This window comes from Cygnus olor, chromosome 1 (genome assembly GCF_009769625.2).
Source record: "Cygnus olor isolate bCygOlo1 chromosome 1, bCygOlo1.pri.v2, whole genome shotgun sequence".
Classification (NCBI taxonomy): Eukaryota; Metazoa; Chordata; class Aves; order Anseriformes; family Anatidae; genus Cygnus; species Cygnus olor.
This window is the reverse complement of record NC_049169.1, coordinates 118,751,925-118,773,679: the sequence shown is the minus strand read 5'-3', so window position 1 is coordinate 118,773,679 and position 21,755 is coordinate 118,751,925. Positions and strand designations below refer to the sequence as shown.

At 41.9% G+C, this 21,755-nt stretch overlaps 1 protein-coding gene and 1 long non-coding RNA gene across 2 annotated transcripts; one reads left to right on the top strand and one right to left on the bottom strand.

Moving 5' to 3' along the window:
* Positions 1 to 294: 294 nt before the first annotated feature.
* On the top strand, positions 295 to 12,259 carry ATP6AP2 (ATPase H+ transporting accessory protein 2). The gene is made up of 9 exons (XM_040530540.1): positions 295 to 457; positions 2,588 to 2,718; positions 5,041 to 5,169; positions 7,593 to 7,688; positions 7,882 to 8,019; positions 8,314 to 8,367; positions 9,309 to 9,458; positions 10,250 to 10,366; positions 11,239 to 12,259. The coding sequence occupies exons 1-9, from the start codon at positions 400 to 402 to the stop codon at positions 11,431 to 11,433; spliced, it is 1,068 nt and encodes a 355-aa protein (XP_040386474.1). The 5' UTR covers positions 295 to 399; the 3' UTR covers positions 11,434 to 12,259.
* Positions 12,260 to 15,208: 2,949 nt separating this feature from the next.
* LOC121056973 lies at positions 15,209 to 21,514 on the bottom strand. Its single transcript, XR_005813586.1, has 2 exons — positions 18,981 to 21,514; positions 15,209 to 18,323 (listed from the first exon to the last, which is right to left on the bottom strand). It is a non-coding gene; the product is annotated as an uncharacterized LOC121056973 (long non-coding RNA).
* Positions 21,515 to 21,755: the final 241 nt, after the last annotated feature.

Below are 21,755 nucleotides of genomic sequence, written 5' to 3'. Positions count from 1 at the left end.
CCCTCCGCCCAATGCCGTCACGGCAGCGCTGGGCGGCGGTGGGAGGGGCGAGGCCCGGACCTCTCGCGCTTCGATTGGACAAAGCGGTTGTCAATTCAGTCCCGCTAGGCTCCGCCTCCTCATGAATTTACCGGTAGGGGGAAATGGTGCAGAGCTCCCCCCGCGATCTGATTGGTCCATCAGGAACGCCACTCAAACTACGGCTCCGCCCCTAGCGCGGCAGCGCCTCACCTGACGGGCCCGTCCCGTGAGTGGGCGGGGCTGTCTCCTCCGGCCCGCCCCGCCGCCGGGAACGCCGCCCTCTCATTGGCCGCGGCGGCTGCCCGTCAGCGCTCCGCAGCGGGGCCGGGCGTCTTCCCGGTTGGGCCTGGCAGTGCGGCGGCCGGCGGCGGGGGTGCCATGGGGCGGCGCGGTGCTGTGCCCGCGGCGGTGCTGCTGGCCGCGGCCTGGCTGGCCGGTGAGGGGACGGGGGGAGGGAGGGAGCTGGGCGTTAACGGCCGTTAGTGTCCGTTAACGGCCGGTCGCGCGTCTCAACGGCAAGGCCGCAACGGTTGGGGAGGGGCGCGCGGGGGGGGGGTGGGACGGGGGGTTGTCTCCTCAGCCCCGGCGGGTGGCTGGGGGGTGGTGGGGCGAGCGGCAGCTCAGCGGGCGCTGCCTGGGCTCTGTGGGCTGTGGGGTGTGGGGTGTCGTGTGGGGTCGCAGGCTGGCCGGGAAGGAGGGGGCCGTAAGGACCACCCGGTTCCACCCCCCGGCCATGGGCAGGGACACCTCCCACCAGACCAGGTTGCCCAAGGCCCCATCCAGCCTGGCCTTGAGCACCTCCAGGGATGGGGCATCCACAGCTTCTCTGGGCAGCCTGTGCCAGTGCCTCACCGCCCTCTGAGTAAATAAAATAATTTCTTCTAAATATCTAATCTAAACCTACACTCTTTTAGTTTAAACCCCTTGTCCTGTCACTATGTGATTGAGCGAGACTGTAATTGTAAATTCCTTCTTAAGCAAATTGGCATGGAAACGTTTATGTGCTTCAAGATAAGGGACTGTGGTTTGCTCTACCATTACACTTGATAGCAGGCCATCCAGAGAACAAATATCAATTTAAAACAAAAGCATTTTTGACCCTGCTCCATATGCATCTGTTGATTTGGCCTGCTGCCTTCCTTTTGCCACCCTTCCCTGACCTGCTTCACGGTACTTTGTTCCTTTAGTATGTTTATGGTAACATAGCTCAAGTTTACTGTCAACATTTGTATGCGTGATCATGACCCAGGTTTAAAGCAACATCTTCAAGGGCAAATTGGTTAAACTAATTTCGAGAAACCTTAAGACTGCCCATCGCATCAGTTACTACCAGTGCTTGCTTTTTTTGTGTGTGTGTGTGTGTGTGTGTGGAGGGCCTTTAGATGTACAGATGCCTTGGAGAGGTACTTTCTATAGCTGCTCAGGCTGGTAACTAATTTTCAGTGATCATGAGAGTAGATGCTTATATTTTCTTTAAAAGATTACCACATACGTCTAATTTTGAAGTACATAATCAGACTGATTGTTTACTTGGAACTGAAGCTTAGGTGGCCTGCAAATATTTGTTGTTTTCTTCCTTGATTTTCTTAAGAATTGTATCAGATGATTTTTATGGTGGAAGCACATACAGATGCTCATTGGGGAAGGATATTTCTGAAACTTTGTGTTGTGTGTGTGACTGCTTATATACAAATTTTAACCAAATGTGTTTTAGAATTGATTTAGATAGATTGTTGGGTTTGTGTACACACAGTCTTGCAGTTCTGCCTAAGTGACTAGGAAGCTAGATTAAAATAACTCTATCTCTCATTTCTGTGTAGTTCTCTCTGACTTTATTACAGCATAAATGTCCTCATACTACACCTTACAAGTATGCTTAGTCAGCTTTGTTGTTGAAGGGGAGAGGGATCCCGGGTAAGTGAAAACCCAGCATGAGGAGTACTGCGAATCGTGGCTCCACACAGTCAGCCGAGGCCGAGTGCTGCATCCAAGCAAGAAGTCTTGTGACCTCGCGTGCTTGAGGCAGGACAGAGACACCGGAGCTGTTCTGCAGGAGCCAGGCTGTTCCTGGCAGCGCTCTGTTTAAACCAGCGCTGATGAGCTCAACCGATCCTGTCGGCTCTGGGCTCAGTGGCTCCAGCTGTTTACTACACAAATAGAGGGGTTACGCCGTGCAGTCCTGGAAGAAAACAGAGCTGTGTTGGCGCATAGCTGCTGCTGAGCTGGGCTTTTGGATTCTGCCTGGCTCTGCTGAGGGTTGGCTTTGCCAGGCTTGAGTTGTCACACAGCTCGTGGCCTGCTTGTGAGTAGGTAGAAGCGTACTGTGCTGTTGCTTTAGTCATCGTCCAGTCTTGTCACTGTGGATTTGTCCATGCTTAGTTTTTGCTGTGTAGATACCTTGCCTTGTGTTCCAGAGCACTAAAGCAAATGTTACTTGTTACGTATTCTGCATAAAGTGGTAGGTATGAGAAAGACAAGAAGGAATGAAAGCTCTGGTATGCTTTGCTTCTGTGATGTGAGTGAAAGACTAAGAAATGTGACAGCTTGCTTGTTTGTCTGTTTTTAGGTGTGTGCGGTGATGAATTTAGTATCTTACGAACACCTCAGTCGGTTGTTTTTCGAGATGGAAGTTGGCCAATTCCTGGCGATCGGATTCCAGATGTCGCTGCATTATCCATGGGCTTTTCTGTTGAAGAGGTATGTTTGATGGCTTGTTTTTGAAACAACTCTAAAACTACGGACTTGCTCGGTTAACATGCAAATCTTCCTGTCATGTGCTGGAATATATAAAATATCATCCTGTCTTGAGGCATGTATGACTTGTCAGAGCGTGGTTTCCGAGCCCAGAGCTGTACCAGTCATATGAGCAGAAGGAGGCTGTGCTAGCTGGCTAGTTTGAATCATCAGCTATAGAAGGAAGCAAGCCTGCAGAGTCTTTAGCAGTCATGTTCATCAGCTGTTCAGATGCCCAGCTACGTGCTGTTTCCCACCCCCTGTAGTCCTGTAGCGAGAACTTGTGGAGTCCTCTCCAAATTCTTGTGAGTTATCCATAGGGATCTTTTCTTGGGTATTCTGAAGATCATGAGAAACGTCTTGGCAAAGCAGGCATTTTGTCAGGTCAGCAAGTTTGTCTGCTAAGCCCAGTTAATTAGAACAAGTGAAAAGGCTGCTTAGGAAGTAATCGAAGCACTTGAAAACCTAATTTGTTTCCCAAATTAGTTTTTTGACAAACATAGCTTTAGTGATGTTTGAAGTGGGGCAGGCAAGTAAGAGTCCATGGACAGATTCCATGTTGCTTACTGATTTTATTTTTTTTTTGCTGGGCTGCGGAGGGGACGAGTGACTATTGAAGTAGCATATGAAAGCTTTTAATGGCAAGGTATCTAGCAGTGTCTGTGCGCAGCCAGATGCTGAAAGCTGCAAGCTGGGATATCCTCACAGTGCTGGCGGGGGAGTTCAGTTCCCATGTCTTCCATACAGCAACTGGGCACGAGGTCTGATAACTGGTTTGAATGCAGGTCTGTTTAGCCTGTATTTTGGAGCTTGTTTAACATAGCATGGTGTCAATTCATTATGCTTGTAATCGTGAAACTAGTAAAATAAATGTCTACACCTAGTGTTCACAATAAGTCCATTTGTATTATTAAGAAAAAAAAATACATCAGATGGTCCTGGGTGCATTGCCTGTAAAGACGCTCAACAAAATGGTGGGGTTTTAGCCCATTTTGAGCACCTGACTTTCAGCATAATGGTCATCCTGAGGAAGGACATGGTTATAAAGGAAAAAAGGTGTTTAGGTATTCGCTCTGTTCCTTTAACCAAAGCTTGGAATTCATTTACTGTGATAGATCCGTAGCATCATGTAGAAATTGTTCTCAATTATTACTATGTCAAATGCTAGAAGAAGGCAGAAAAGGAAGGAAGGAAGCTCTTTAGATTGCTGTATTTAGTTAAGCACTGAAACTGGAAGTTGTTACCAGCATTGTCATTAAGGCAGAGATCACAGTGTAGGCAGCTTCTGACACTGCTGTTGAGAATACTGCGGGTCCAAAACACTCATTTTGCAGTTTGCATCAAGGTTGTAGTCTAGGAGACTAATCTGACAGTGTAGTAGGTTATACTGTAAAGATTTTAAATATGTACTGCATTAGACTGGAGATTGGCAAAAATAATCATTAGGTTGTCTACCCCTTGTTAAGGGAAGGTCATACTGAACCATGTTTTCGTCCTTGTTGATGTTATAGAAGGTTTTTTCTTTTGTTTAAAGTGACACAGTTCATAATGTCAATGACATTTTACATCCAAAATCCAAATAATTTGGTTTCACAAAACTTTTTTTTAAAAAAGCAGTTACGTCTTTTACACAAATGGAGAAATTTGTTTGAATTCATGACAAACAGATGAGTTCGTATTTTTGTGCCTGCGTAAACTAGCCATGTACCAGTCACTGTGCTCTTGCCAATATGTAAATTCCTTAGTTAGTAACTAAGGAATCCTTTAATGTCTCTATGGAAGTTTGTAGGTTTTTAGGTTGGTGGTGGTCTTTTAGTACTACTAACACCCCTCCTGCCATTTCTTTGTGGTACTGACATACCAAGATGTTAGTGTTTTAGTGTGTCTAAATATGTTTCTGTGCTGTTTTGTGAAAGGTTTTTTTTGTTTCGTTTTAAAATCAAAGCTTTACTTAATAAATACAGACTATACTTTTACTTTTCTATGGGAATTAACTCTTGAAGTATCCAATATGTATAATGTTCTCTCAATGCACACTTTGCTGTGAAAGTGCCAGTAGCTTTTAGAGTAGCAGTTTCTTCACGGTTAACTTCAGACAGCGTTACTCAAAATGGAAGCATTCTAGTCATACTTTTTTCCCCATGAAATTTCCAATGGGCTGTTCTGTACAGAGATATCAACAAGATAATAAATTATTTTGCTCTTATGGTCAGGGAGGTTCCTCTCTCTGTCCTCCTGTGAAATACAAGTGGTTGTTTTGTTTTGTCTTCTACTATTTTGTAACAGGACCTTTCCTGGCCTGGGCTTGCAGTGGGTGATCTGTTCCACAGACCACGAGCTACTGTGTTAGTAACGGTGAAGGGAGTAGACAAGCTGACATTGCCTGTGAAAGGAATTTCTTACCCTATTGAGAATGTGAGTATCCGCATCTGGAGCGGTCGTTCCACTTCTGTGACTCTTTTGATCTAATTAGAAGTGCAAGGCTTTCTACTGTAGTTCTTGAAGTTCTCATAATTCTTACTTCGCTTGAAGTTCACCTGTCCCCCTGGAAGGATGGATCAGGCTGTATTGATAAATAATCCAGTTTGACTCCTGTACAAGGTCAAAGGCCTTTGAAGTTAACGTAGACTCTCCTGTGCTGAGTTTGTTTGACAAAAGCACGTTTTCCTTGAAAGGCATCTAGTTGTAATATGTTTGCACCAAGAGGCAGAGGATCCACTGCTTTCTTTGTTAACTTACTGATTCACAATCAGAATTGTTAAATTTTGTTTTGTTTACAACTAAGTGTATGGTAGCATTTTATATGCTGTTGATTCTTTCATGTACTGTTTCTATCTCTAAGCAATTGTTGAGTTTTCCTCAAGTACTGGACTGAAATATTGTACTACGAGACACGATTTGATTATACTATAGCAAACAGAAAACAACAAATAATGTTATGTTTACCTGTCACCAACCATCTTTGCTGAAACTTTTTTCTCACACTTGTCACAGAATCATTTTGGTTGAAAGGGAGCTCTTGAAATCACCTAGTCCAATTCCCATGATCAAGCAGGGTCAATCCCCATGATCAAGCAGGGTCAGCCAAAGCAAGTTGTCCAGGACCATCACCAGTCGGGGTTTGAGTATCTCTACAGATGGAGACTCCACAACCTCTCTGGGCAACCTGTGCCACTCCCTGACCACCCTCTCAGTAAATAGGCACTTTCTTGTGTTCAGGTGTTATCTCCTGTATTTTAATTTATGCCCATTTTTTCTTGTCATAAAATTTTGTCCGCACACACCTTAACAGGAACGAAGTAACTATACAAAATATTGGTAACCGTACAGTTTATGGTTGCTTCTTCAGCAATACATGGTTTGCTTTAATCAGTTCCACTGCAGTAGTGCACAAGTTCTTCATGTTGAGCTGTTGTTCGTCCAGCACGAATCCCTAAATCCTTTTCAAATGAGTTGTTTTTCAATTAAGTTGTTTTTCAGGTCACTTCTAGTTAGTTAATTATGCTTCTGCCTGTCTCAGAAGACTATTTTGTACCAGTTTACCATGCCTTTTGGCTTTGTGGGACTGCTGCCCTCTTGTTAATAAAATCATGAATAATAATATTTCAGTCAAACTATGAGGAATCATCAGTGATTGTTGAACAGTCTTTTGTTTAATCTTGCTAACCCGTTGTGCACCCCAAGATGAGATGATGATTTCCTTATGAAATTACTTCTACAGCTATCAGGAAGTCTTTTAATCTATTGCAAAATATCAATGATTAATTAGGACGTTACATGGCTTTAAATCGAGCACAGGTCAAACTCAGCTTAATGCAAATCTGCTTTCACATCAGCCTTCCAGCACAGCTCATTAGTTCAGGTAGTAACATACTAGTTTTGCTGAAATGGCATCTGGACCAAAACTGGTTGAAGATTGCCTGTACCAGACCATGTAGTACACCTGACTTGCAGAACCCGTACCTAATAGATAGTCTTCAGTCATATTCGCACTTGTAACTTCTGAAGGTTCTAAGGTGTACTTAATGCCTATTTTCTTTATTTGCCATTAAAAGAAATTAAGATTCCCAGTCTTCAGTTTTTTCACTGCTGTGGCTTCAAATGAACTGCCTCAAATGTATGCTGGCAAAGCACTGGTTCTCCAGTATTCAAGAATAATTTCAAATGATCATTGCTGAGTTCGTGTTCAGGGCCACTGGGTACTAATTATCCTAACCTACAGACTTACCAATATCTATTGGAAAAAAGATTTTTGTGCTCTTTAACTAATGAATGGAAATGTCATTCTGCTTCTTTCTAGATAAACCTAGAAATAAGTGTTTAGAAAAACTTAAGAGTTTTATTTGCTTACCTGTAATGGTTCTAATGTCATGCTAGGACTTCTTTAGCTCTCAATAATTTTTATGTGGTTCTTTTCTTTGGTATTTCAGCAATTGGTCTTTCTACTGATATATTTTCATTCCACAGCTTTCTGTGGTTCATAACTTTAAATTTACTGTAACACGGGTTCAGTCTTTTGTATTGCTTTTATATTTGTTGGTCTGGCTTCCTTGGTAAATGAGGCTATACTTTCAGCTTAAGTAAGCCTCTTAATTACACAATCATGGCCTCTTGGAGTTCTTAAAAATGTATTGTGTTCACCATATTTGCAAATAAATAGTCTGTTAACAGATGTGCAGTTGTTATTTTGTACCTTGGCTCTGATTGCTATCACTTTGGAATTATTCATACTCTACTGAAAAAGAGGCTGTCTTATTTTTCCAGACTTAAGTCGTTTTCTCCTTTTATATTGTCAGGTCCAGTTTTACCCAAAAATCTAACTAGACTTTGTGTTTCAGGCTGTTCCTTTCAGCCTGGACAGCGTTGCGAATGCTATTCATACTTTGTTCTCTGAGGAGACTCCTGTGGTCTTGCAGCTGGCCCCCAGCGAGGAAGTGAGTATTGCTTCAGTTCTGATTGCAAATGCTCTAAATAGTAAGAACACTTTCCACTTGTCTGGTTGGGGCAGAAGCAGTTATATGAAAATATTTTGCATTGGAGCATGATTTGCAAGTGTGGTCGATTGTTAATGTGTGATCGGAGAAACTAAAAAACGAATCTCTTATTAAACAATGGCTATTCCTGCAGAGAGTGTACATGGTGGGCAAGGCAAACTCTGTATTTGAAGATCTTTCTGTCACGCTGCGCCAACTGCGAAACCGCTTATTCCAGGACAACTCCATTCTCAGCTCCCTTCCTCTCAACTCCCTCAGCAGAAACAATGAGGTAAAAAAATATAATCAATGAGTACTTGTAGATTATTTTCTAATACGCTTTTCCGTTTTCTTCTTCCTTTGCCTAGGAGAATACCCTTTTCTTTTTCTAATTGAATTCTAAGAACTAAGGTTAAAGTTCTTCTGTAAGTAACTTTATTAAAAGGAATTGCCTTCCAGTATGTTTTGATGCTGTAACCGACATATCCCATTAGAAAATATAGAGGCTTGCAACAAAATAAGGTTTCTCTGACTCTGGTTTCATCAAAGGAAATGCCCTTCTTTTTCTTTTTGTCTCCTTCTCCAGGTTGACTTGCTTTTTTTGTCAGAACTACAAGTCCTACATGATATTGCAAGCCTGGTAAGATTATTATTTTTTTTTGGAAACACTTCCTACACCTGAGGTCTCAAACTTGAAAGATACCAGATACCGTTTAAAGGTAGAGAAGCCATAGCCAGGGTACTTGGCAAACAGTGATGTGCGCTCAAGTGTATCGTTTGGTGCATCAGTTTAAATAGTGTGTTCTTGAGGTGTTTGAATCAGCCTTGTTTTTATGGAAGGAAATGACAACCTTGGACCTCTGTAGCTTCTTTCTTCTTGTGTTTAAGAGAGCAGGGGGTGTTCTGAGCTACTGTTTCTCCATACCCACAGGAAGTACTCAATGAGGAATTTGCAAGGCTTTCTTAGTTTTCTTACTTGAGAAGTGTAATGGTAGTTAAGAACATGTTCTTTGCCCTGTCTACCATTTTACTTCAAAATATCATTGTTCCATTTACTTGAAAAAGATAGAGTGACTTCTGTAGCATGAATTGTGATGAACAGATGATACTCCTTAAGTAAAATACTTTTGTACGTGGGCAACAGTAAGGTGGAAGTTGCAATTTACTCACTTTTGCAAGGCCCAGCTTCAGTGGAGGGAATAGTAGTATCCAGATATTATAGTTATTTTTTTCTTCCAACTTTTATTTTTATGGCAAGTGTAGAGAAGGGATTCTGACAAGAATAAAAGTATGATGTTTCTTTTAGTAGAGCTCTAGATTACATGTATGTAATCTCATGTTATAAATAGATGCTACATGATGATCATCTGCTTTCTTCTGTAGCGTAAGGGGGAAAAAAAAAAACACTTGTGGACATCTTTGTGGTTAAGTAGGCTAAAAACTCCATTCTCTAATGAACGTGAAATATGACTGTGGAAAGTGAGGCTGGATTAGTCCCAGCAAACTGACTTTGTGAAAATGTGTTTTTAAAGTAACCTGTTTATGAATTAAATTCTTTCTGTCCTCAATCGTGTCCCAAAGCTGTCTCGACACAAGCACTTGGCCAAAGATCACTCTCCAGACCTGTATTCTCTGGAACTGGCTGGTTTGGAAGAAGTTGGAAAACGATATGGGGAAGACTCTCAGCAGTTCAAGGATGCTTCTCAAATTCTTGTAGACTCCTTGCAAAAGGTACGCTTTCTATCTAAGGAACAAAACTCATAACAATACTAAGGAAATATTTTTTGTGTTAACAACATGGGATTTAGCTTTTTGATTGTGTCCTGCTGTGAACTGTCACTTCATTAGTGATGGCCTTACTGATGTTTGTTTTTTTTTGATTGATTTTTAAAACGCATTTGTTCAGTTATAAAATTGAATATTACAATTTGTCACTGTATAGAATCACGTCAACATTTTTCACAGTACGTTAGGTGTTCTGGATGAAGGAGTAGGAATATATTAAAACCTTATATAAGACATGAGCTGATATGTCTTTCTCCTAAACAAACATCTTGCATTAAAAAACCCCCAGCATGTCTCGCCAAGACTGGCCCAGTGAAATGTGGAAATCTTTTTTATCCTGGGATACAGTGATTAGTTTCCCCTTGCCATGAAGTTGTATAAATCTTAATTTCCAACCATTCAGGTAAGTAATGGTTTAGCTGGTTGTACATAATCATTAGATAATATTTATTAAGACCTGACACCAGTAAGTTTTGAGTTTCAAAAGCATGATGGAAAAGTGTAAAAGCATGAATTCATTAAGGCAAGTAACTGTTTACTCTGAGATGTTGTAAACCAGCTGGAAGCTGGCCCTTTCTTGTTGGAACTCAAAAATAGTGGGTTTTATTTTACAACTTTCTACAATCCTCTTAATCCTGAAGCTGACATGTTATGGTTTAGTACATCTTGCTTACAAGGCCCTCCTTAATTCCTGGCTACGGTTTAGGTTTTAAATTAAGTCACTTTTGCTCTTCCAGTTTGCAGATGAGATGTATAATCTGTATAGTGGGAATGCAGTAGTAGAAGTGGTGGCTGTAAAGGCGTTTAATTCTCCCCTCACAAGGAAGACTCGCTCCATTCTCCAGTCTTCACAGGTAGTATACGTACATTTTTCTGTATCTCACCTATTGACAGCACAAATGCATTCAAACTGCATCACTTCTTTACCTGAGCATAACTTTTTAAGGACTAGGGTACTGACTTTGATGTAGGCATGGGTGTGAAGAGGTCAGCTTACCTTTAATGATTTTGAATAAATCATACAGTAATTTAGTTTAAAGACAACCTCTGGACATGGTCTAATCCAGCCCACTGCTCAAAGCAGCATTAATTTAGGAGTTTGATCAGGCTCTGTAGGTCCTCGTCCAGCCAAGTTCTCAAAATGTCCAGAGAGGCTGTGGAACTTGCAGCCTTGGACAACCTGTTCCAAAATGTTACCACTTTCGCTGTGAAAACTTCCCTCGTTTCTTGTTAGAATTTGTACTCCAGCACTGTTTTCCCCAGTACAGTAGTGCATGCAAGCCCTGCTTCGTGGGGGTTGAGTAGAGAGAAATGATTGCCTTCTTTGACCTGCTGCAGTTTATGTGACCTGCCCAGGATGCAGTTTACCTTCATCGTCGCAGGGGCAGAATGCTGGCTTTGTTCACCCTGTCCAGTGGGCCCTCTTTGCAGAGCTGTTCCCCAGCTGGTCAGTGCCCAGCCTGTGCTGTCAGGCGGGGTTATTCTGTGCCAGGTGCAGGGCTTTGCGTTTGTCTTCTTTGAATTTCACGAGGCTCTTGTCAGCGCTTTCCTTTGGATTCCATTAATATCAGTCACATAATCACTTTTGCATTTTGTGCCTTAGCATCAGAGTTGTCTAGACAAAAATGCATCTCTCTTATTTAGATGGCTCGGATTTTTGATGTAGTCAGAATGTGTTTTGTATGCAAAATAACTTGTTAAAGTAATACACTTTTTTTCATTACAGAGTGAATCGGATAATCCATATAACCTTGCCTATCCATACAACTACAACTACTCTGTAATCTTCAACATTATTCTGTGGATGATGATAGGTCTTGCTTTAGCTGTGATAGTCATCTCCTACAACCTGTGGAACATGGATCCTGGGTATGACAGCATTATTTACAGGATGACAAATCAGAAGATAAGAATGGATTGAACTAAAGTGTTCCAGCGCAGGGAAATGATGAAGAGTAAGGTCTCCTTTACGTTGTGTGAAAACAAATATTCTCACATGGTTAACTGTGGAATTTTTAAAGGTGTATTTATTTCCAAGTATGTTTTTTTTTTTTTTTCTCCTCTTAATCCTATTTTAAAAGTTAGTAGTAGCACTAGATTGGGTTTAGAAATTGAAATCTGCTTGTTTAACAAAGAAAACACTTCCCCCAAACTGATTGTTATGAAAGTAACATCATTCCATTTTTTTTATCATGTAACATGAGTTTCAGAAATGCCCTGTACTGCCTGTGACTGTGTGCAAAACAGACTGAAATCATGACACAGGAAGATTATAAATTATAGTTAAATTGTTGTGTTGTATATTATGAACCAGTTGTAAATGTTTGATGTAAATATTTATAATGGCTATATGTAACTTTGGAGAGGATAGTTGTTACTCTTTAGTAAAATATTAAATGCTACAAGATCAGGATTCTAGTGGCAGAAATGGCATTTTGATCTCATGATGATGGCTCAGATAGCCAGAAGGGTGCTTTACCCAGAACTGTAATGATTTGGAGATAGATAAACACTAGTGTGGCTGGTCTATGCAGTGGAGAGTCTAGAAATATTGAAGTAGCACCAGTCTGAGCATAGTCCAACATCCTGTAGTTAAAGGTTCCTATTATGATGCTTCATGTTTCTTCCATTTGTGTTGATGTTATTAAAAAAAAAATGAACAGATTTCTTTTTGATGATAAGAGTGGACCAACACTTGATTATAGTCCTGCTTCAATCGTTCAATAAAACAAAGAACAGTTCCTGAATGCATGTATTGTTTGTGGCTTCGTGGGTGGGGCCACTTCTATTTAGTCTTATTAGCTCAGCTGAACGGAGCAGCTGCGAGCAGCCTCCCGTATCTGAGAGTGGGCCCAAGTCTCTTATGGCTTAGATTTAACTGACTTTCAAAAGTAAATGTTGGCGGATCATCTTGTATGCATTAATTTTCTTAAACCAAATAGCGGGTGTAGCTAACACAAACTGTTGATCTGTGGCTTGAATCTTTTTTAGAACTACCCACTTCTTAGGAACTTTCAGTTGCTCTTGTGGTAGAAGAAATTCCTGTAGAATATAGCAATATGAGTGAAATCTATTTCTTTTTTTAATCTTCTTGTCCTCTTGTATGCTTAACTTTCCCTATTGCTAGGATAGATTTGATCCATTTCCAGAAAAGAATTAATTTGTCTTGCTTCCTGGACATGTCAGATTTGGAGGGGTTGAAGTTGTGCGTGTGTTCATGTCTTGGAGACATTGTACAATGCTTTGTGTTGACGTGAGTAACTCAGTGCAGCTTTGCCAAAGTCTAGAAAATCCTGCTTAGTGTTTTTTCTTTTACAATTCAAAATTACCTTCAACAGGGTTTAAAATTAACGTGGATGATTAAAAATAGGATAAATAGATGGAAGAGTGCAATGCCAGTTTCTCTGGACAATTTTAACCTGACAAGAGCATGCAGCCCAGCTATGGAGCGTTCTGTAATGTATTTGTGGTGTTTGAGCATCAAATACATCTGATGAAGCTGTACAACAACTTTATTATGAAAACAGTTAAAATAATGCTCTGTCATCCTGTTTGATAGTCATGAACCCTAATGTTTAAAGTGAACTATAATGTGATAGTCTATATGTTATTTTAAACTTCGTTGACTGCTTTGAGATCACTTAATGTGGAAGACAATATCACAGAACTTCAGTAGAAGCATGATCTAAAGTAAGAAAAGGGGGAGTACATCAATAGCAGAATCTTTCCAAATCAAGTATAATTTAATGAAAATGACTTGTGTGGCAGGAGGGAAGAGTAACTACTGTCAAGTTACTGTCAGGTCACAGGAAACATTTTGCACTGAAAAGTTAACACGCACAAAGGTAAGACAGATGTAAATGCTGTGGGAATATTCAGAAGCTTTTGTTGTGTTCAACTGTCTTGGACGTAAAGCAGTTGAAATAAAGTAAGCTTCTTCATGAGATTCTGCTTGTCCTAAACAACACTAAGAGGTTTGAAATGTTAAAATACTCTTTAAAAAACAATGACATAATAGTTCCATGATATTTCAAGTCACTCTTTGAAATTTCTTGATCCTGACTTATGATTTTTGTGTCTTTTTATGTTAATTTCCATATTCCTTAAGGAGATGCTCAAGTTCCATTTCTGAGATTTCTGCTTGAACTTCCTGGTCAATTGCAACATCTTTGCCACAGCCTACAGTGATTACAAAATGCTCTGAGATGACCCTATGTACTAAAATTTTGAAATGATGAGCTCAGCTGTACCACAGGGCTGCTGTAATTCATTTAAAGTAAATGGGAAGCATTATTGTAACAGGCTTTGAAGAACCTCTGAGAGATCTTCTCTCACATGGAAGAAAAGTACCCCGGGGGTAAAAGGATATTGCATTGTGATTCTGATAGGCCAAGTACTGTTGTATCAGAAATGTTGATCTTTCACCTGCTTTTGTTGGTGGTAGGTGGCTCCAATTGCAGCTTTCCAGGAGTGTTTCAGGTAGGCATATTGTAAATAAATATAAAAACATATATCTGTCTGGTACTAGGACTTCCAATACTTCAGCAAGATTAGGCTAGTAGCCCTGCAGGTTCCTTATCCTAAGCAAGGTGGAGTGTTGATTGCCTGAAAATTAGTCACTCTAAAGCCTTTTTAGTGAGGATTTACTTCAATTTGAGCTTTATACTGGTCTACATCCAATTAATGCAATTCTAGTTCACTTAATTCAGAAATTCAGAGGTCCTTATCAGATTAATAGTCCACTTCAGATACTGGTGAAGAGTTTCCCAGGAGCCAGTTGTTTAAAGTGACTGTGTAATTAATTGTGTTTAACATCTGCATGCCAGCTAGCTGGGTAGCTATACTGTCCTCATTCTGAAGTTTGCAATATAGCTTCTTTAAATGAAGGACTGACTTGCTATTGAGATGGTCATCCTGCCATGTCTTCCACTTCACTGCTGCTGCAGGCTCGAACTTTACTTTTTAAAGCAAGTCTTAAGACTACTGCCACTTTCCACTCTCTGTTTAAAGGACACATTCAAATTGCCACTTTCCGTGTTAGTAGCGCATTTGTTCACTTTCATGGCTGCGGGCCCCTAGCGGGTGCTGGAGATGCTTTTGAGCACTCTCGTGTGCCATTTCTTAACAGCTGCTTTGTACAGGACGAGCTACTTTTAAAACTACTGTAAAGCCACTGTGCTTTTAGATTGAGCTTTTATATTATACAGCAGTGCTGATCCTTAGCTACTAATCAAATAAGCAATTAGAATACTGATTCCTGAGCCAGGAATAGCCTTTTTGTATTTAGAATTCAATTAATTAATTAGAATGAAAGTGCTGTCAACACCATTGGACGTGCTATTGATCATTACCTTTAGATTTAATCTCCCCAAGAATACAAACTGTAAAAAGGCTTGTGATGTGGCAGAAATTGTAGGCTTTGTGTACCATGCTACCAGGAAAGCAATGAAACTGGCACGAGAAGTTCTGTGAAGAAAGACAACAGTGAAGCCCATAATTTTATTTTTGAAAGGGAAATTATCACTGTTTCACCGTTTGCCCAAGGCGTTCCTACGAGGCCAGGGGAGAACGAGGGATGTGGGGAAAATATAAACACCCTATCAGGATCCTGCCTGCTTGAAGTGGCAAGGGCAGGAGGGTGGTCACACAGCATCTCCTGTCAAGCAACTTTCAGCCAGGCAAGGAGAAGGCTTTTGCAGAGCTGTCTGATGGATTTAGGATGTAACTGCTGCAGGGAGTGGAGAGCTGGTCACCAAAGGGAAATCCTTCTGTACCGAGATAGCTGGTCTAAGGGGAGTTTGGCCTCTGGCATAATGAGTTGAATGTGTTCGGTCAGGTTTGTTTCAGCCCTTGGGCGTGCATTGTCTGGTAGTTGGATGGGAGAGTACCTCTATCCTCATAAAGTGCCAGCTTTTCTGAAAAGGGAGAGGTCTGAGACAGAACTGAAGTGTTGCTTTTGATATTTGGATTGAAAAGAGGAAGTAAAACATGCAATAAAGGTTTTTTTTAAGAGTCAGTGTGATGCTTTTTCTAGATAATCCCTCAAAGCCCAAACTTGGCAGATCAGAGTTGTAATTTAGGCTTTGGGTATGCTTCAGCTCTCCAGACTGCTCTGTGGTAGACATGGCAACTTTCAAAGTCCTTCCAGCCCATGCCCTGCTGGTGCGACACACATCCAAGTAAAGCCCAAACCAGATCTGAAATATGCAAATGCTATGTTCTAATTTAATAAAAACAAAAGGAAGTGGAAGAGAAGAAAACATTGAAATGCAAATGTTAAACAACCTTTCATCTGACTGCTGGGATTTATAGGTCAGCTATAAAGGAGGTGACATGGCCAAGGTCTAGTGTAAGGAGATGAGCATCTGTCTCAAGAAACAAAACCAAACAAGTAACCACCCACAATAACAATAATCACTTGAATCCTACTACTGCTGCTGTTTTATGGCTATGGTGAGGTGGATGGTTTGACCTAAACTTCATAAATGTTCTCCTGGAAAAAAATAAAAACAAGATTTCTTGATGGTGACAGGCATTTTTGGTTTTCTTTGCTGTGATCAGAGCTCTGGTCTTATGAATTCTCACCTTATAAAGAAATGTCCCCCTTCACCCCTATCGCAGGACAGAAATGAGGGAGATCCATGATGACTGAAGTGAAACTGTAGGCTTTCAAATCTCTCAGAAGAAAAAGAAGTGGAATAAATGGGGAACTGCCAATAATGCAAGGTGTTTCTATGGAGGAGCTACATTTACTTGCACGGCCCTAAATACAAAGGGCTTCTGCAGCTCACAGGGCAAAGGGTGGAAGAGGAATGAATGAAAGCTAGTACGTCTGCAGGAACGGGGCCGGTGTGTAGTGTCACTGGTCTGAGTGCAGAGTGTAGCATCTCCTTTTCATGCACGGCTAGCATGGATGCTGGCACTGCTGCTGCCAAAAGCCCAGGCGAACACAGTCCTGTCAGATCTAAGATTGATTTTCCAGCAGTTCAGGTACAAGAGAGCACTGGAGCAGGGCAAAACAGGAACAGACATGCAGTGCTCTGACAGTGTTGTGATCCTGATGAGTATCTAACAAAATTATTAGTAATTCTGGTCTCAGGTCAATAAGAAGCACTAAGCAGCATCTATGCTTGGAGTGCCTGAGGACAGCTTTTAGAATATAAATCCCAACCTTTACTAGGGACTACAATGTTGATGTACTTTCAGAGTTAAAAAGATTCTTCTGTTGTTGAAGAACAGTTTCACAGTAGAGGCCGCTGGCAATCAAATTTAGTAATGCCATCGATGTCATCCAACATCATCAAAAATACATAGCTAAGTTCTTGGCATGAATACACATCATAAAATACCTTAGAATGCTTCATAAGGGAGACAAAATTAATGGGTGCACCAAATGTTTTTAGAAAGGCTGTCAAATTCCGCTTTAATTATGCTCCAGTGCATGAATTTATGATGACAAATTTATGTGCCCTTAATTTAGCGAGCATATGCTTCACATTAGGCAAAGGGGATATAGGCGGTGTGGCTAAGATAAATTCATAGTGAGTGAACTGGGATCATACAGTCGGCACTGTAGGGTCATGGGCTTCTGTAGGACCTCAGTGCTGCCTATCTGCCAACCTGCCTGATCACCCCCCTTGTTTTACTTCCTTGAAACGCTGTGGTCAAAGCGCCCAGGGAACTGATAAAAAAAGTCTGTTCCAATACCCGTATAATCAATTACAGCGTTTGGAACACAGCAGAGCTAAAAGGGAGTGCTAACTATGTCCTACAGCAGGCCATCCATCAAAATCCTGACTAATGTACAAGAGCAGTATGGAAATAAAAAACCCTTTAAGTGATCAGACAGCTCTCAGCTCCTAAGAATCTATTTCTGTCACTCTTCATCTCTGTTGCAAGAAGGGGGAAAGAAAGGAGGGAAAATATACAAAAACAGCTGTAGCAATTATCGTCAATATCTCAAATATTTCAGCGAGTTGACAGAGCTGGGGAGGCAGCTGGACTCCTGCCACACTGCTCACCACAGCCAAGCTGCCACAGCTGCATGGGAGCCAGGCGGGCCTGGCTCTGCAGAGAGCACTTCTCTAAGCTGCGGTAGGGAACGTGCAGCTCTGCCTGACAGAAATCTTCAGGGAGGCGAGAGCTCGGTTGTAGGAGCTATCCTGGGGAGCAGAGAGGCTCTGCCTGGCATCTCTGAACACTGTTTTTTCCAAGGAAAGCCTGGGGGCACCCAGGTGGTCACAATAGCTTGGGGTAACCTGAAAGGAAAATGCACCAGAAGGAGGAGGAGTGCAGGCACCTGCCCGTCATGCGGAGAAGTGGAGGGGTGAGGAGGCGGAACAGGAAAGGGCAAAAATGAAGATAAACACTCCCTATGTAAATTGGTCTTGATCTCTTTGTGCATACTTGCATGTACAGACACAGGCACACACTGTTACATCAACCTTTATAAATGACACATTGGTAGAAGAGGTTTCATCCCTCTCTTAAAAACATCATTTTTTTTAAACAGTAGAAATACATTCTTTCCATCTTTTAAAGGAGATTTCAAAAAACATATGCACAATATTTTCTAAAAATTAGTCTTTATACACTCAGAAGGCTAATAGGAATGAACGCACCTAAAAGGACAGCCAGTAAAAGGATTTGCAGGAAAATGGTTCCCATACCACTGACATTCACAAAGGTGATGCCATCTACCAGAAACTGGCTTATTTTTGTTACTTTGGGAGAAAAAGATCTTCCTACCAGAAAGTAAACAAACAGCAACCTCCTCTCTAGAACATCCAGGATTATTTCAGTTGTAGTCATCTGAAACATCAATTAGAAAATATTTCTTTGAAAACACCTTACTTCAAGCAACAGTGCTGTTTCAAGGGTCTTTTTCCTTGGCAAAACTGTGCTATTCTGCAGTGTCTATCGGAATCACTAAATAAATGCTTGTGGATTTTTTTTTATTTTTATTTTTTTCTTTTTGTAGACGTTATCATGCCTAAGGGGGAAAAAAAAAAAAGTTTCTGGCCTTTTGCAATTGGAGTCATTGTCACGGGACCGGCTTCCTCATCTTGAATGAGCAGCCTAGATGTAAACATCACAAAACTTTCTAGTTCCTCCTCCACTTCCCTTCCCCCCCCCCCCCTTTTGTCCCAGAGGTTCCTGGGGGTTCATCCACCCAGCAGCTGCCTTTATGGTGTTCCTCCTTCCCAGCCTGCGTGTGGCCCTTACACGGCCCAGACCTGGTTCTGAGCAAATCCCACCGCTGCTGAGACGTTCTGAGTGCTGGCAGGGGTCACCAAGCCCCAGTCGTCACCATTTCCAGGGCTGTGTAGGAGGCCGTTTGGTGGAGGGGAACAAATATCTAAAAAGCTCAAATCTTTTAATCACACCTCCCTCCAAACTCCTTCACGAGGTTCCCTGTAGCATACAACACAGCTTTTAGCTAGAAAATAAATAAATTTACATGCCTACCTTCATTTTCTTTCCTGCTCAAGCTCTTCTCCTTCGGTCTCTATTAAAATTCTTTTTTTTGGTTGTGTTTCTAATTTTCAAAGCCTTGTAACCTCTGCCTTTCTTTCCTTCAAGAAGTTCTTTATAATCAGCATCTCCTGTAAGTGCCAGAGCAGCAGAAATAAACAGACAAAAATATTCTGACAGAATGAAGTATTCCCACAAGAAGCGCCTCATTTTCATGGTGTCAGATGTCTCATCTGAAACTGCATTCTCTAGCCAGAAATAAATTCTCCTGAACTCACGGGCTCTTCCCCCAAACTGCCAAAAAATTACGGAGGTTGAAATGATTTTAAAAGCACAAGCTATGACCCAGAGGAGGGATCTAGAAAAGACCAAGACACAGGGAACACCTTAAACAGGTTACCGTGATGTTTAACCCCTTTCTGTGTCAAAAGTTGCCCAGGCTGTGACCAGCTGGATTTGGGGACCTCTCCATTTTACCACACGCTGCCACAGAAGCCGAGCCTCGGGGCGGCCATTTTGTGGCTTGTTGAAGTCACCACAACCACAGAGCCGCCTGCGCTGCTGCGCTCACGCAGCCTCCATGTCATGGGCATTTCATGGCCTCATGCTGTGACCTGTGTTTGTGCCTGAAGGTGGAGCTGCCCAAACAGGGACCAACCCAGCTGCTCCAGCCCTGTGTCGTGCATCGGCCTCGTGTCAGCACCGTGTCCCCAGCCTGTGCCCCCTGCACCCACCCCAGCTGCTTCTGTCCAGCACAAAGGCCACAGAGGCGGCCTGGCCTCCGCTTGTTGCGTTCAATGTATTGGTTGAAATGGAAAATCAATGTTTAATAAGTCATTGGCCTACTTCCACAGTCAAGACAGAAGGATTTCCTGAGATGAGAGAGTTATCTTTTACACCGCAGCATTGAAAAAGTGCTGGACCACATCGCCGTGCTCCATCAGTTTGAAGGGAGGTGCTCACATTTCTGCTGCTTCCAACTTGGAGCCCGCGGGGGGATTGTGGTGCTGAGAGTACTGAGAAAATAACTCAGCTTCCACCTCAGAAACATTTATGAAGACAATCTGGGGGGCCAAATCCTTCAGATTAAAGGCTACAGAAGGCCAGATGATGGCAATAGAGCACCGACGGCCAAGACTGAGATGGAGGAAGACCATGCAAAGAGCAGGCGACCTTCCTCAGCATGGACAAGGAGTAAAGAGGTGGGAAACCCCTCCAACACCAAGCCTTGGTTTGGAAATACTGTGCTGTTTTCATGTTCCATCCGAAGGGATAGGCACATGTCCCCACTGAGCGTACAGCAGAGCCAGGTAACCAATAACTGCAATATATTACATGTTAAAGGGGGAAAATAAATGTTTATTTTCATTTTCTTACTGATCCTCGCGTCCTAGGTACCCATGAGGTCAGAAGTATTCATATAAGTAGAAAACCTACTGGAAATTTTACAAAAATATGTGGACAGCAGAGAAAGCCAGGCTGAGGGATATTATTCTCCACCAAAATCAACACTTTATGTCAAAGAATATTTTCACTATCATTATAAGAATTGCTGTTTAAAAACAAAAACAAAACAACAAAAAACACCAACAAACAACAACAAAGCTTGTTGAAGGCAAAATTAGATTTGTTCTATAAAATCATTTGTGACAACAGCAGAGCAGAGGAGAAGGAAATGCCACATTTGCTGAAAGCTTTATTTTAACTCCCGAGCTATGGAGGAGAACAACAAAGAGCTGTGCGTGGAGGAGGGCTGGAGGAAGCTGTTATCTAGACAATAGCAGAGACTGTCAAAAAACAGGCTCTTTTGGAGAGCAGGAAAATGGGTTTCTGACAGCTCGTTTTTTGTAAGTGCTTGTCCAAAATTAGAGGTCAGAAATCACAAAATTGAGCACTGGTTCATGAGTGAACCGTAGTCATTATTTACCTTTTGTTCCTAGGGTTCCTGCATCAGATTCTGCCCAAAGACCCCGAGGTGCAAGAACGCAATAGAGGCGTTACAGGGTGTTAAAATCATGACCCAATTTCTCTGTGCAAAATATTACGGAAGCAGCCAAACTTGGGACAAAACTGCAGGGTCTCAAGGGCCAGCAGGTGGGCTCAACCTGTAATAAATTCCAGGATAAAATACAGTGAGTGAGTGTACATTTTAAGCATCCTTCCACAGCTGAAACTTAAAGGGTGAAAGAAAACATATTTTCCTTTCAACATGGGTTCAGAACCACATTAGTATTAAAAAGAAAAGGGGAAAAAAAGAAGCGCTGGGCACAGTGGAAGGTTCCTGGAGTTCCTCCCGCGCACAACGGCAATGCGAGTCAATTCTCCATAGCTGGTCTCCTCATGACAGCTCGCCTCACAGCACGCTGGCGTGAGCTCCATTTAGCCTGCCAGCCCCTGAATCAGGCAAATCCTGCATGGTTCCACATGTGGGGCAACCTAGAAAAGATTTGGGATGGGACCGGGGGCTGTGTGTGCTTACGTTTATTTATTTAAGTGTCTATGCAACTCAAAGGGGGAGGAAAAACTGGAAAATCTGAGAATCAGAGTAAGATTTTTGTCTTTCATAGAATCATTAAGGTTGGAAGAGACCTTCAAGATCATCTGGTCCAACCATCACACTTTCCTCCTTTCTTTAAGGACTAAGGTGTGAGAAGCTCTGAACTAAAACAGCGATGCAGGTTAGTCAGCACCCCTTTCTGGTGGTTGCTGTTGATTAGCCTAATGGTGCTATATGCGGATTTGCAAAAACACAACAATGTTCCTATTACA

Bases quoted from the DNA above. Each gene is read 5' to 3' on its own strand.
- ATP6AP2 (XM_040530540.1), top strand. From the start codon at position 400: ATGGGGCGGCGCGGTGCTGTGCCCGCGGCGGTGCTGCTGGCCGCGGCC. The intron at 8,020-8,313 runs GTAAAAAAATAT...CTCCTTCTCCAG, and splicing joins CCCTCAGCAGAAACAATGAG to GTTGACTTGCTTTTTTTGTC. The intron at 10,367-11,238 runs GTAGTATACGTA...TTTTCATTACAG, and splicing joins CCATTCTCCAGTCTTCACAG to AGTGAATCGGATAATCCATA.